The following is a 14,627-nucleotide window of genomic DNA, read 5'->3' on the forward strand; positions in this document are numbered from 1 at the left end:
TCTGCCAAATGACTGCTGATTTTGTTTATGATTTCTTATACTAGAATTTCAGCTTATACTTGTCAGATTTGACCAATATCTATGGGCGCCCTGACTGAAAGTGGATCTGTCACCTCCCTTGACATGTCCTCCTTGTAAACGCTTGTATTTCCCAGGAAATTAAATTTATGGAGCATATTTTCTTAGCTTCCAATGTTGCACCGTTCCTCTGTAATCCCTCCTAGAAATGTATGAATAAATTGGCAACTGGGTGTTACCAGTTGGGGGTGTGTCCCTACACAGACTTACACTGTCCAATCAGTGCTGACAGAGTGAGACCTTGTAGGGACACGCCCCTGTGAAAAGGTAAATGGTAACACCCACTTGTCCATTTTTTTCATATATTTCTAGGAGGAATAACAGAGGACCTGCACAACGCACAGTTCTAGGAAAATATGTTCCAGAATTGTTATTCTATGGGGCATACAAGTATGGAGGTGGAGGTGCATGAAAAAAGGGATTTAAATCACATCAACCAGAGAATCCTCTACTAGGCATCACACATTGTATCCGTTTTGTCCAGAGTGTTCCTTTACTCTCTTGCATATTTACTATATTCGTTGCAGCGTCTGTTTGCTTTATTCTATTTTAGTCCCATGGTGTCCAGCACTTGACTGAAGACTGTGATCAGTAATTAATCCTGGGAAGGACTGTGCATTTTACGTCTTATGTTCTTTGTCTTCACAGTGCGCCTGTGCTCCAACCGTCTCAGCCTCATCAAGAAGTGTGTTTCTCAGTCCCCAACCAGCTACAAGCAGTCAGCAAAACTGCTAGCGCTGGCTTATCTGCTGAGAGTCGCAGGTAAAGTCTTCTAATCATTGAACGGCAATATTTTTCTGGATGTGTAACACTTGAGCGCTCGCACGCTGATTATGAACATGTGCTCTTGCCCGGGCAGCGTGACGTTCCGGTTGATCGATAGTAAACATCTACTGTAATAGTGGGCACGTTCATACAGTAACTGCTGTAGGTTTCGCTTTTTAGCGTTCACAAGCACTCGATTCCCCTCTGGAAGGTCCATTAAGCAGGGAACGCCAGCCTTCCCAGTCCTATAGTGGCAGTTCTTGCAATGATTTATTTATATTTCTGTATCCAGTAGGAAAATGTACTCTAATATATATTGTAACTGGGCGGCTATGACAGCTAAAGAGTCACTCCACCCGAAATGTATTTATACATGAAAATAGTCAGAAATTGATTGTGTATAGTGTCCTCAATTTGGACCATGATGCCACTCAACCAGCCCTGGTTTGAAATATCTCTTAACCTGCGTGATGACCCAGGAAGGAGGAAAGGAAGTGACTACCACTCAGAATTTGGCCAAAATTTAATATCCACCTGTTACGCCATATGAAGTCCAACAATATGTGCTGAATTATTTCTTAATATATGTTTTTAGCTGTTGGAGCTTTGTTTTTCTGTAAAAAAAAACTTCACTTCCACTACCTAGACATAAAGATATTGTTCTAGCTGCCTACAGCCACCACTAGGGGGAGCTTAGAAGCTTTGTGTATACTGTCTATACATTAAACTTTATAATAAAACAGGTTCTATTTAAATTACACACAGAAAAATTCCCGCTGTTTATATATGCTCACAAGAATGACCACACGTGAAAAGGCCCACACGGAAAATGTGCAGATTTCTAGTACTATAGAATTTTAGAGAACACGTAGATAACCATTTATCTCCCAGGTATGGGAATGATCAGGTATTTTTTTTTATCAACAAGCTTTATTCAGAAGGAAAGATAAAAATTCGAAGGTTACACACATGAGAATAATTGCCTGAATAAAAGTATCTCTAACACAGTCTCTTGTTGGCGATCTTCTCACTAGACACACGGCAATATATAGTAATCCATGTAAATTTCAGGAAAGACCATGTAAACATTATATAACATAACTCTCATTATTCATTCCTAAAGGGGTTATCCGGGCCACAAAACTTACTTTGGATTTATATTTTTATGTGAATAGAAGTTACTTACTAATGTACTTTAATTTTTATTTCTGTACTGACTCGTTCGTTTCAAACCCAGTGAATTGGTGGCAGAAGTCCTGTAGCTTTCCTGATATTGATGACGCACGGACACGGCCACGCGTGGACTGGCTTCCTGTGCTGTTTGTGTTATTAAGCGCATGACCGCAAAGGGCCTATCGCTGGAGTCCCCGAGCAGATCATCAGCTAGCGCACCTCCCGGGACTCACGCACTGCTCTGGACGTCACTGTCCGCAATTGCGGACAAGAATAGGACCTGTTCTATGTTTAGCGGATCATTTCTATGGCCCGTACACACAACGGTAAATATACGGAAAGGTGTGCGTGGCCAATGGAAATAAATGGGTCAGCGATTTCATCAGCAATTTACGGATGAAAACTACGATTGTTTGCATAGGGCATAAGTGTGTGTCAAGCCAGGTCCCCCTGCAGTCCCTGAAAACGAAGCCACACGATGTAATGACTGCGGTGGAATAGGGAATAAAGCGCGTTGTAAAATCCCTCACTGCAGTTTGTAGTTTTTGGCGACCGTTCCAGGGCTACTTTATGATGAATCCATATTTTTATAGGAAACGGAGAATTTCTACCTGCAGCTCATTCAATATATATAGAAAGCGCTTCATTATAGCTGTCTGTCTGGAAATGTGTCGGCGAGCTCATCAAAAACACTTCCCACATCATCGATTGGGACAAGGCTAATGCAGCAAGATACTTCAGTGTCATTTTTATGTTCATATTAGTTTTATACTCCGTTTTGAAGCCAACACTTTCTTAATGAGACCCTGACGCAGATGAAAATAACGTCCTTCGACCTCATGGTATGGACTCCACACTGCATTCATACAAGTTGTGTCAAAATCCACTAAAACATTTTTGAGGGGCCAGATATGGAATCCATATAGTAGCTTCATTATTTAAAACATTCTTTTATAGATGTCCATGTTCTTTTTTTATTTTTATTTTTTTTTGTTTTTTTTTGCAGTAAAATATAAATACATAGCGGATATGAGTCACCCACCATGGCATGCCACGTGTACAGCTGGTAAGACATATTTGCCGCTTTATCAAAAGTGTCATCTCCGTAGATGGCCAAGTTTATCTGGACTCTGATAACTTGCTTCAGCGTGATATCACAATACAAAAGTCATTGAAAAGGTCAAGTTAAAGTTTCTTGCCACTGTGTATTTAATGTCTTAAGAGCCAAGATAAAGATGGCTACATCTGTATCTTTGTTCAATTTGTGCATAAGATCTCTATCACCTACAACCAGAATTCTGTCTGGATTATCCTTACCTGAATTGTTAAATATCAGTTGACTATACTTTTCAGGAATGTCAAAAAGTAGGGTTTTTGGGCTAGGCAAAATATCGTCTTTTGTATGATCGAGAAGTCTTCTCGCGAGGGATGATTGTCTGGGCATGTGAACCATAATATATTATTATTTAACTCTGACAACACATTTCCCATCACATTGTAAGAAGTAGCACTTGCTGCTCTCATGGATTTCCATATTTTGCTTCTGGCAATGTTTGCTTCTGTTTTTCAAGTACAGGAGTCATGAAAATCTTCTGTTGGTTCTTTAACCCGTTCCCGATCGCCCGCTGTCTTTTGGCGGCAGGTGGTGCAAGTCCGGAGTCTACAGTAACGTCTTTTGGAATAGTTGTAGAAAAAGGCTTATGAGCGCTCCGGTGAGCACTCATTCTCTAAGCAGGAGCTGTTACTAACCGCTCCTGAATTCAGAGAAGCCTGCTGAGTACAGCTGGGATCGGAGGAAGCTTCGACCCCAGCTGTTTCACCCTTTGATCGTTGCGGTCTGTGACCGCGGCATGATTATAGGGGACTCCCCTCTTCGATTGCATTCCCCAGTCTCCTCTGCAGTTACCATTGGGGACCTAGAAAAGGACCCCAGGGCTGTCTGTTCTGTATGCCTGCTGTTAGGGCACACTATGTGTTACTCTAGCAGCAGCCTTTGTCATAGTGACAGTGTAATGTATTCGCATACAGGAGTACGCTAATACATTATAAGTTAAAAAAAAATAACACTGCTCAAAATCATCCTTTCATGAGATAAAAATAAAATGTAGCAAATAATAATATTAAATGTATACAAAAGAGTAATTACTTAGTATCAAATATATTTTATTGCCCATACATTACATATAAACAAAAAAACGACACATGTTAGGTATCTACACGACCGTAATAACTTGAAGAATTAAAGGCTATGTACACCATTGAAATCGTTTTTTTGTGGCTGAAAGCTCCCTGCTCCACCATTGAATTCAACTGGATCTGCGTCCTGAGAATGCAGATGCAGTTGAAACCGGGACATTCCACGGCCGCCCAGTACAATCTAGAATCCGGCACTGTCCTGCTGGAGCCAGGAGGCATGGGTACGGATACAGTACCACAGTGCCCCACCACAATGCCGGATAGTGTCCCACCACAATGCCAGATAGTGCCCGACCACAAAGCCAGATAATGAGAATTATACAACTTTCCATAGCATCACCTATGGCTTGGCATAGGAGCAGGGAAGTAAAGTGGTCCCAGAATAGACAGTGGTATGTTATAGCTAGTATATTCCACCAGTGACCGATAGACAGTGCGACTGCTGTGACCTCTGCCGATTTGCTAGAGCAACAGCGCCTTAACATGGGCCAATTATCGGTCAACGATCAGCCAATGAAAGCAAAAATGCTCATTCATCGGCTGGTCGTATCGTTTATGCAGCATCAATTATTATCGCTGGCGTCACATCTCCCTGTGTAAACGGGGAGATGTGCTGCCAGCATGATAGAAATGTATCCGGATGAGCGATCGGAGAAACGAGCGCTCGTCTCCATACATAGCTCCGTGTGGCAGGAGCAAAAGAGCGCCGATCCACGGGCTGTCTCGTTGATCGGCGCTCATCTACGTGACCCGTGTCGGGCCTTCTAAGAGGACCCTTAGAAAGCGTCATGCCACTTCATCTCTTGTTGGTTCTGTTTCTTTTTTCTGGGCAGCAGCATGGTCAGTCATTATTTATAAATGGCATGATCGGTGCCGATATGAGTTGAAGTGGCACAGCACTTTACTAGCACCTCTGCCACTTGGTTCTAGCGATTGGCCGGGATCATGACAATTCGATATTGATGAAATATTCTAGCAATATGCCACCAATATATATCCTGATACAACCCTTTAAACTCCAAAGCATGTTGCTTCATATATTATAGATCCTAGGCTGGTGATTCACGTAGTTTCTCTTCTGGTCGCAGTTCACAACATAAAATTAAATTCATGCCACTAATGTTTTGCAGTTTTGATTCCGCCTTTTTATATAATTTTTGCATTGTTAATTTGAGTTATTTAAGTAAAGTTTACAAACCGCTAAATAAAGATTGCTCTGCCAGCATTGACTTCTCTGTACGTGACGGGCACAACAAAAGCCAGCTTCAAAGCTCAATCAACAAGAAACTGGTGCCTGAAGAATTAGGCTACAGCGTTGCATCAAAGTGGCCGGTATAATAATAGTAAATAAATAATGATGCCATACAAACAATGCGGGCAGCAGACGGTTCTAAAAGCTTGTGGCTTTGTCTTTAACATCGGGCATATTTCTTTTCCCGGAATTGCATTTGTATTTCACACTGCTCACACACGGCCTACCGGGGAGCATTGTCAGGCTTATTGCACCAGTGCGTGCCAGTAATGATTGCCTGTAGAGTTCTTAGATAAATTTGCTATCTTTTAGCTGCAACTCAGCTGTAACTAATTTCTTTCTGTGGTACTGCGCTCCCGGTGCCAGAGGAAAGACTAAACTATTGATTAATTCTCTTCTACTGGAATTCTATGACTGTGGGCTCAATAAGTGTGATTGTTTACTTGTTCCTGAGTTTCTGGAAACTGGTAACTTTTGTAGTAAAGATGGCAGAGGGCTAAATTCAGTTCTGCTGCTATAAATGCCCTTTATGTTATTGGCATGAGTAAAGGGGTTGTACTATCAGGCCAACAAGCCCTGTCATGTCCATGGACGTCATAGAGGTGGGGTTCCTTCGCTCAGGACTTCCCTCTATGAGCCAGAGCTGCTAACAAGCGTTGACTTTTCTTATGGTGAACATTAGTGAAAATGTATTACATGGATGTCCTTTTATTCGAATGGGCACATGTAGCAGGTAAGGTTGGCATGCCTAAAAACGTATACGCAAGACTCCAAATACCAGTAGATGAAAAACAATATTTTTTATTACGTCAATCGATAAAATTATTATTTATATTGTACATACAATGAACACCCTATAAACAATACACAAGACAAAATATAAAAATGGGAGTATCCAAGATAACCCTGTGCCTCAAGATGATAAATTACTAGTAAACTATAGTATCTACACTATATGGACAAAAGTATTGGGACACCTATACATTACATCTAATGGAGCTTTTTCTGACATCCAATTCTAAATTCATAGGCTTTAATATGGAGTTGGTCCCCCCTTTGCAGTGAAAACAGCTTCCACTCATCTGGGAAGACTTTCTACAAGATTTTGGAGTGTGTCTGTGCGAATTTTAATCCAGAAGAATATTTGTGAGTTCACACACTGATGTTGGAGGAGAGGGCCTGGCTCACAATCTCCTTTCTAGTTTGGCCCAAAGGTGTTGGATGGAGTTGAGGTCAGGACTCTTCCTTAAGCTCGAATAAAGATCAAGATCATATAAACCCATACCATCAACCAAAAGTATAGAAATAAGTAATTTCCTAGTGCAGACATGTTAGGTATCCTATACGGAGCCAGTCCCACTCTACAACCCGATGTGTGTTTGCTACCTTCGGCAGGTGCATTATATATCTGATATCTCCTGACAAAGGTGACGAACGCACGTCAAGTTGTTGAGGGGGACTGGCTCCGTACAAGCTTCCTAACGTGTCTACACTAGGTAATTGCTTATTTCTATGCTATGGTTGATGGTTTGAGTTAATTTGATCATGTGCTCTATTATGTATATGTGACCAGAGGTGACACTAACAGACCGCTATATCGCATTTTGTGATTACGCCATATTTTCTTTTAGCCTAGGTAAAAATAACATTACTATACTATATAGTATATACCATACTATACCAGGGGTCTCAAACAAGCAGCCCGCGGGCCTCATGCGGCCCCTGAGACTGTCATCTGCGTCCCGTGGGACACAGAGCCGCTAGTATAGGCTCTGCTCCGGGACTTTGTCCATATATGGACAGCGATGTCAGGGGATTCCACAGAGTGCCGGAGCAGAGCCTATACTAGCGCTCTGCCGGGCCCTGGCGAAGCCCTAGACATCACTGTCCATATATGGACAGAAATGTCAGCGGATTCCCCACTGCCAGAATCCTGGGCAGAGCGCTAGTATAGGCTCTGCTCCGGCACTCTGTGGAATCCCCTGACATCGCTGTCCATATATGGACAGTGATGTCAGGGGCTTCCCCAGAGCCGGAGTCCCAGAGCAGAGCGCCAGTAGCACTCTGCCCGGCTCTGGGGTTGCCCCTGACATCTCTTTCCATATATGGACAGTGATGTCAGGAGCAGAGCTGGAATCCCTGGCAGTGCTAGAAGCGGCTCTGCTTCGGGACTACAGCTCTGAGCAAGCCCCTGACATCACTGTCCATATATGGACACTGATGTCAGGGGTTTCCCCATAGTTCCGGATCAAAGCCTACACTAGCGCTCTGCTCTGGGACACCGGCTTTGGGGATGCCCCTGACATCACTGTGTGTGTGGCACTATCTACAAGGGGTGTGTGGCAGTATCTACAGAGGGCACTGTGGCAGTATCTACAGAGGGTACAGAGTAATAGTAATGTAGTATTGTTATAGTAATATAGTGTTATTATAGTAATGTAGTAATATTATACTGATGTAGTATTGTTATAGTAATGTAGTATTATTATTATAGTAATGTAGTATTGTTAAAGTAGTTCAAATAACTTATTGGTTAACAATAATTTTGTAATCTATCAAATTTGAAAGTAATGCGGCCCGTCAACTTCAAATTTTTTCTATATGTGGCCCATTTACCCGGCAGAGCTTGAGACACCTTTACTACACTAATAATTTATTATCTTGCTAGATACACCCATTTCCCCCTTTTTTAAATATATATTTTGTCTTGTGTATTGTCTGTAGTGTATTAGTTTATTGCACATACACACTAAATATATATTTTTTTTTTTTTCACATAATAAAATTTATTGTTTACTGATATTTGGAGTCTTGGTATAGGGTAGTTCACAGAGTATTTTGGCGCTGTTTTTTATGCGGAAACCGCATCGGAAACCGCGCCAAAAAAAGCCCGAAATCACCTCCCATTGTTTTCAATGGGAGGCGGAGGTGTATGCCTTATCTTTGGGCGTTTCCGTCTCTGACCTCCCGTTGATATCAAGGGGAGGCAGAGAAGACTGTTTTCGCTGCGTTTTTTACCCATGGCGCTCAATGGCCGCCGGCGAAAAACGCTGTGAAAAACGCGGCAAACTGTGTGCAGGCAGGTCAAAATCTGCCTCAAAATTCCTGCAAAAAAACTGTAAACAGGGTCTTATAGATTTTTTGTTATTATATTTAGACTATGGTATTTATTAAATTGATGAATTGAGTATTTATAGGTTAATATAAGTTAGCATGCCTTCCTATTATCAGTATAGCCTCAGACCTCTTTATGATGACCTATCAAAGCCTGTCTAGTGGGCACAATTTCATCTGTTAATATTCCCCACTGAATGCCAGTTGCCTGAATGGGAGGGACCTAAAACAAGCCTGTGTAGCAAGGAAAGGCAGTACATTGTACAGCAGATAGAACATCTTGTTTCCACTTTTGTCCTTCCACTCAAAGGGTGGTTACTCAATTAGCAAATCATTACATTTACAAAACAGAGGTCATAGTAAGAAATAATAATGCTTGTGCGTGTAACCTTATGTATATGGCTAGGCTTTTAAACCTGGGCTGCCCATTGACAAGGCAAATGATGTAGGATGGATTGAAGCTGGACAAACTCAATGTAAGAGGTTTTGTGTTTTTTTTGCTGGCTGCACAGAGGTAGCAGGCGCTCTTAAATTGCGTAAAGGTGCCGGCGGAGACAGTGTTTTCATGACACCTACACTGTGACAAGGAATTAGGGAGACCTCACCGGCACACATGCCAAGGACTAATCACTGGCAAGCTTCATCTTGATGTAAAATACATATTTTATATTCCCTTGGTACCGTGTTCTCGGGAGATAAGACTTCCCTGTAAACAGTGTGCAGGTAATTTGTTGATTAGGACATTGTGCTTTGTATAAGCCGGCACTATCTCTGTTCCGTTTTATCAGAAAGCGGGTAATAATTTGTTAAGCTCCATTATAAACGTTCCCCTTTAGCTATAACCCACTGTCTTTTACAGTCATTAGCACATAACTTTTTCTTTATTCTATCACAAAAGGGACTATGTGGTAAAATTAATATCTCTAAGGAAGTTGTTAAACCAAGTGAAAAGAGAAATAAAAAAAAAACAAAACATTAATTTGCAGGTGAAATCTCGGCGTTTTGAGAGCACTCGGAAACCACTTTATTTATCAGAAATTATTTTTGACTGGTGTCTGAGTAATTTGGTCTTTTGTAATCTCCTAAAGGGGAAGTATAAAATAAATATCCAGTTACATAGCAGAGCTGGAGCCGGTTGAGTGGCAGCCAACCAAAGTAATAAATGGAATGGGTGGACAGACTGCTGGACCCAGAAAGATCATCAAAAATGGGGTTATTTATTTTGGAACAAAGATGGCTGCGTGGTGACCTCATAACTTGGTCTGAATATATCATTATCATATTCATGTCTTATCATACACAAGGTTAAAAAAATATATGTAATGTTCCAGAATAAATAACGTCTAGAATAACTCCTATGGAGTTTCCTGCTTTTCCTGGGACTAACAAATATTTCCAGATTAGGGGTGGGAAGAATATGCTGTACATATATTACTATAATAATCCCCTATAATATAAAGCTGCTGTTGTAACATGTTCTATATTTTAGGCAATGAAGAGACAGCGATGAAAGGACAAGTTCTTACTCTATTAGCTGAACAGGCACTTCATTGCCAGGATTACAAGGCTGCTAATGGACATTGCCAAGAACTCATGACTGCTGGTAGTAGATGCGATTATCAATAGATGCCTTATCCATACATACTTTCCATAATCTATACTGGGAGATTGCATGGGACACGGACTTGGATTTTAGCTAAAATAAAGTGGCTATTCTATGAGCAAAGCAAACAAAGCTCTGTCTATCTATCTATCTATCTATCTATCTATCTATCTATCTATCTATCTATCTATCTATCTATCTATCTATCTATCTATCTATCTATCCATCTCATATCTGTCTGTGTGTCTGTCTGTCTATTTATATACCTGTCCATCCATCTAATCTGTCTATCTATTGATTTTATCTGTCTGTCTATCTGATTTGTCGAGCCATCTGATTTGTCGAGCCATCTATCGATCTATGTAATCGGTCCCATCCATCCATCCATCCATCCATTCATTCAAGCTTGGTTCTTGACATGTCGCACTATTCGCTACTTTTTCAGAGCATAATAAAAGTTGGGAAGTATGCAGCAAGTTGGGACAATGTGACAGCTATGAGGAGCTTGGTACCCGTAAAGAACTGATGGCCTTTGCTTTAACGCATTGCCCTCCATGTGCCATCCAGACACTACTGGCCGCTAGCAGCTCCCTGCAAACACAGGTCAGTACAATGTGTGAATATAAAGACTTCCAAGAGCTGTGCAGAGAAGTCACACGTTGGGGATCATTTTGATCTTAAAAATCTGCTTAAAGCTATGTACACCTTTTGAAAACCTTTTTGTTTTTTAAATGAAATGTGTATCGGTGTGTTTGGTGCAGCTTTCTAATTACTTTTTATTAAAAATAATTTGAACTTTTTGAGATACAGCTGCTTTGTATCCATCAGGTCAGCGGCACTGACTATTTCGGTGTCAGCGGGTCCTGCCTGTCTCTGACGCGCAGGATCCACCTCTTATCGATCACATCTACATAAGTTATGAACTTAGATGTGATCAGAGGCAGCTTGATCCTCCGTGTCAGAGACACGCAGGACCCACTGACACTGAACCCGTCAGTGCCGCTGTATTGTCCCAAATTCATCTGAAATTAATAATTATAAATACTATATAATTTTGTCAATATGCCTACCGCTCCTAAGAAGACCTATGGATCTCTAAGGTAACAGACTACTGGCAAACTCTGTGTAGTCTGATCCTGCAATCATATTCCCTTCCATTTGTTCCCTACTTCTTGCTAATCTACCTATTCAGAAGCAGTAGAGGACAGATGGAATAGAGTATGTCTGCAGGACCACACTTTACAGGGCTTGTTTGTAGTCTGTTACCCTGGAGACGCATAGCTCCGTATAAGAGCTTCAAACTAAAAAAAACTGGAAACATAAGAATATTTATTATAGCTGCACCATTTTTCATTGTAGGTGCAGTAAAGAAATTTAAAAAATAATGTTAGTGAAGGTGATAAAGCTCAGAATCTTACAGTGTATATTTAGATTTGAATGCCTAAGGACTAAAAGACAATGACTTAAAGAGGCTCTGTCACCAGATTTTGCAGCCTCTATCTGCTATTGCAGCAGATCGGCGCTGCAATGTAGATTACAGTAACGTTTTTATTTTTAAAAAACGAGCATTTTTGGCCAAGTTATGACCATTTTCGTATTTATGCAAATGAGGCTTGCAAAAGTACAACTGGGCGTGTTGAAAAGTAAAAGTACAACTGGGCGTGTATTATGTGCGTACATCGGGGCGTGTTTACTACTTTTACTAGCTGGGCGTTGTGTATAGAAGTGTCATCCACTTCTCTTCACAACGCCCAGCTTCTGGCAGTGCAGCACTGTGACGTCACTCACAGGTCCTGCATCGTGTCGGCACCAGAGGCTACAGATGATTCTGCAGCAGCATCGGCGTTTGCAGGTAAGTCGATGTAGCTACTTACCTGCAAATGCGGATGCTCCTGCAGAATCAACTGTAGCCTCTGGTGCCGACACGATGCAGGACCTGTGAGTGACGTCACAGATCTGCACTGCCAGAAGCTGGGCGTTCTGAAGAGAAGTGGATGATACTTCTATACACAACGCCCAGCTAGTAATAGTAGTAAACACGCCCCGATGTACGCACATAATACACGCCCAGTTGTACTTTTACTTTTCAACACGCCCAGTTGTACTTTTGCAAGCCTCATTTGCATAAATACGAAAATGGTCATAACTTGGCCAAAAATGCTCGTTTTTTAAAAATAAAAACGTTACTGTAATCTACATTGCAGCGCCGATCTGCTGCAATAGCAGATAGGGGCTGCAAAATCTGGTGACAGAGCCTCTTTAAGATAAGTAATGTATTTTATATTAAAAAAAACACGTATATATGGAATCTTTGAACTGATGTTCAAAGGTTGAAACTACTCTTCAAAGTCTTAACAAATGACAATGATAAAACGATACTTTTCTTAGTGGTTGGTTTCAGAAGTTATTTACATGACCTGCTGTTTTCTCCAGATTCTTTTTCAAGCAGTAAATTACCAGATACACCCGGGTGGCGGTGATGGCGGCGAAGGGACGGAGAATTCGCAGCATTCCGGACCTCCTGGGTTGGTCGGTAGAGATGCCTGTCAGGTAATAAGCTTCTCATATCTGACTGTATCTGTCTGCATGTTCAGTCATTTATTTTATATATTTCTGAAGCAATTTTCAAATACTTAGGCACGGCATGTGATGTCGGTAAATTGAGAAAAATGCATAGACTAAGCCCGAAAGCAATTATCTGCCTATCTTGTCTATCTGGCTCCAGCAAATATATATATACTCGGTATCTTACTAGAGGTCAGCCGCGGCGAGACAGCTTCAAATTGCCTGTGTTACATCCTATTTGTGTCTCCGGGTTCCACACTGGAAGATCTTCTGTGCCTCTCAGCTGGTCGGCCTCACAGAGTGATATGGATTTGTTACTTAAAGTCAAGCGCGGTTTAAGGATAATTGGGGAAGCCAATAACATAACAGCGAGCTCAGTGCAATAATAAACCCTACAGTCCAGGTTCTCAAATAACGATTTGATTGCTTTCAAAAGTGGACGCGGTTATTCCGGTCAAATGTTTAATGCAGCAAGATAATTTGAATTCATTATATGTTGTGCTCAGAAGTGGAATGGAAGATGAGATATATATATACACTTGAATACCTATACCAAAACCAGGCCAAATATTCAATATAATGATCTATATATATCAATATATATGCACAATCAATTGATTGTGCGTGTATGTATATATGTATATATATATATATATATATATATATATATATATATATATACACACTCCTCAACATTGAAATTGCAACACCAAAAAGGAAAAGTTTTGGAATTGTGAAAATCACAGGATCGATAGACATGTTAATGATATGCAAATGATAAAAAAAATGGAAACAAAATATTCCAAACCTCTTGATTTAGTTATTTTTAAGTATGAGTGCAGCGCTCAGAAATACACACACACACACACACACACACACACACACACACACACACACACACACACACACACGCCTTAAGAAGCTATCAATGAGGTTATTAATTGTCTGAGGAATTTTATGCCAAGCTGAATGTACTTGGGTCAGCAAATAATCAAGATAGGCTGCTGGCAGCTCCCTTTGCAGTAGTTGACCATTGACGTCCCAGATGTGCTTGATGGGAGACAAGTCCGGCGATGCTGCAGGCCATGGTAGCACGTTTAGGCAATGCAGGCTGCTCACAATAGCACTAGCAACATTTTGGAGAAATATCTGTACCACTGGTTCCACGACCAAATCAATGTAATGCCGAGATCTTAGTGTTCCTGAAATGAAGACTAGGGGGGTCCGACTGCAGTACATTATGCCACCCCACACCATAATCCCGGGAGTAGGATCGGTGTGACGTCCCCTTATGAAGGCCACTTCATGGTGTTGCCACGTGGTTTCCAAACCAATCTCTGGCTATCATTGTGTCAGAAACAAAAGCGGGACTCAACGCTGAATCAGATAGACCACCAGTCCAGCCTCCATTGATGTCTTGCTGTAAGACTTTGAGAGCAGTGGCGTGTGGTCAATGGAACACCTATAGCTGGACGTCTGGCTCGTAGCCCAATGTAGTGCAAATGCCTTTTGATGGTTTGTGTCGACACTGGTTGCCACCCTAGGCTTGGGATGGGACCAGTGGCGTAACTACTGCTGTAGCAGCCGCAAGATAGGGGATACATGTGGGATCGCTGGGACGCCCAGCGATTAGGAGAACCGAAAGTCCCCCGAAGTTCTCCATGATAAACCTCGGACTTCCGGGGTCTGTGGGCAGCTCCATAGAAATGAATTGTGCACCGGTCGCTCTTGTGCGCATGCGTGACCAGCGCTCCTTTCATTTTGATTGAAGTGTGCAGACCCCGGAAGTCCGAGATTTCTCATGGAGAACTTCAGGGGACTTTCGGGCCGCCGTTCTCCTTAGCGCTGCCAGCGGATAGGGGATGCATCTCTTTTGTAGGA

The 14,627-nt window shown here is 41.6% G+C and overlaps 1 protein-coding gene across 2 annotated transcripts in view; it reads left to right on the top strand.

The window, feature by feature from the left end:
* NBAS (NBAS subunit of NRZ tethering complex) overlaps nucleotides 1–14,627 on the top strand; it is a 655,156-nt gene that overhangs the window by 285,612 nt on the left and 354,917 nt on the right. For both annotated transcript variants that reach the window (XM_075861089.1, XM_075861091.1), the window contains exons 32-35: nucleotides 727–840; nucleotides 10,068–10,181; nucleotides 10,627–10,784; nucleotides 12,615–12,731. In XM_075861089.1, the coding sequence (XP_075717204.1) occupies nucleotides 727–840; nucleotides 10,068–10,181; nucleotides 10,627–10,784; nucleotides 12,615–12,731 (503 nt within the window). The remainder of the gene's footprint in view (nucleotides 1–726; nucleotides 841–10,067; nucleotides 10,182–10,626; nucleotides 10,785–12,614; nucleotides 12,732–14,627) is intronic.

This window comes from Rhinoderma darwinii, chromosome 4, assembly GCF_050947455.1.
Source record: "Rhinoderma darwinii isolate aRhiDar2 chromosome 4, aRhiDar2.hap1, whole genome shotgun sequence".
Taxonomy (NCBI): Eukaryota; Metazoa; Chordata; class Amphibia; order Anura; family Rhinodermatidae; genus Rhinoderma; species Rhinoderma darwinii.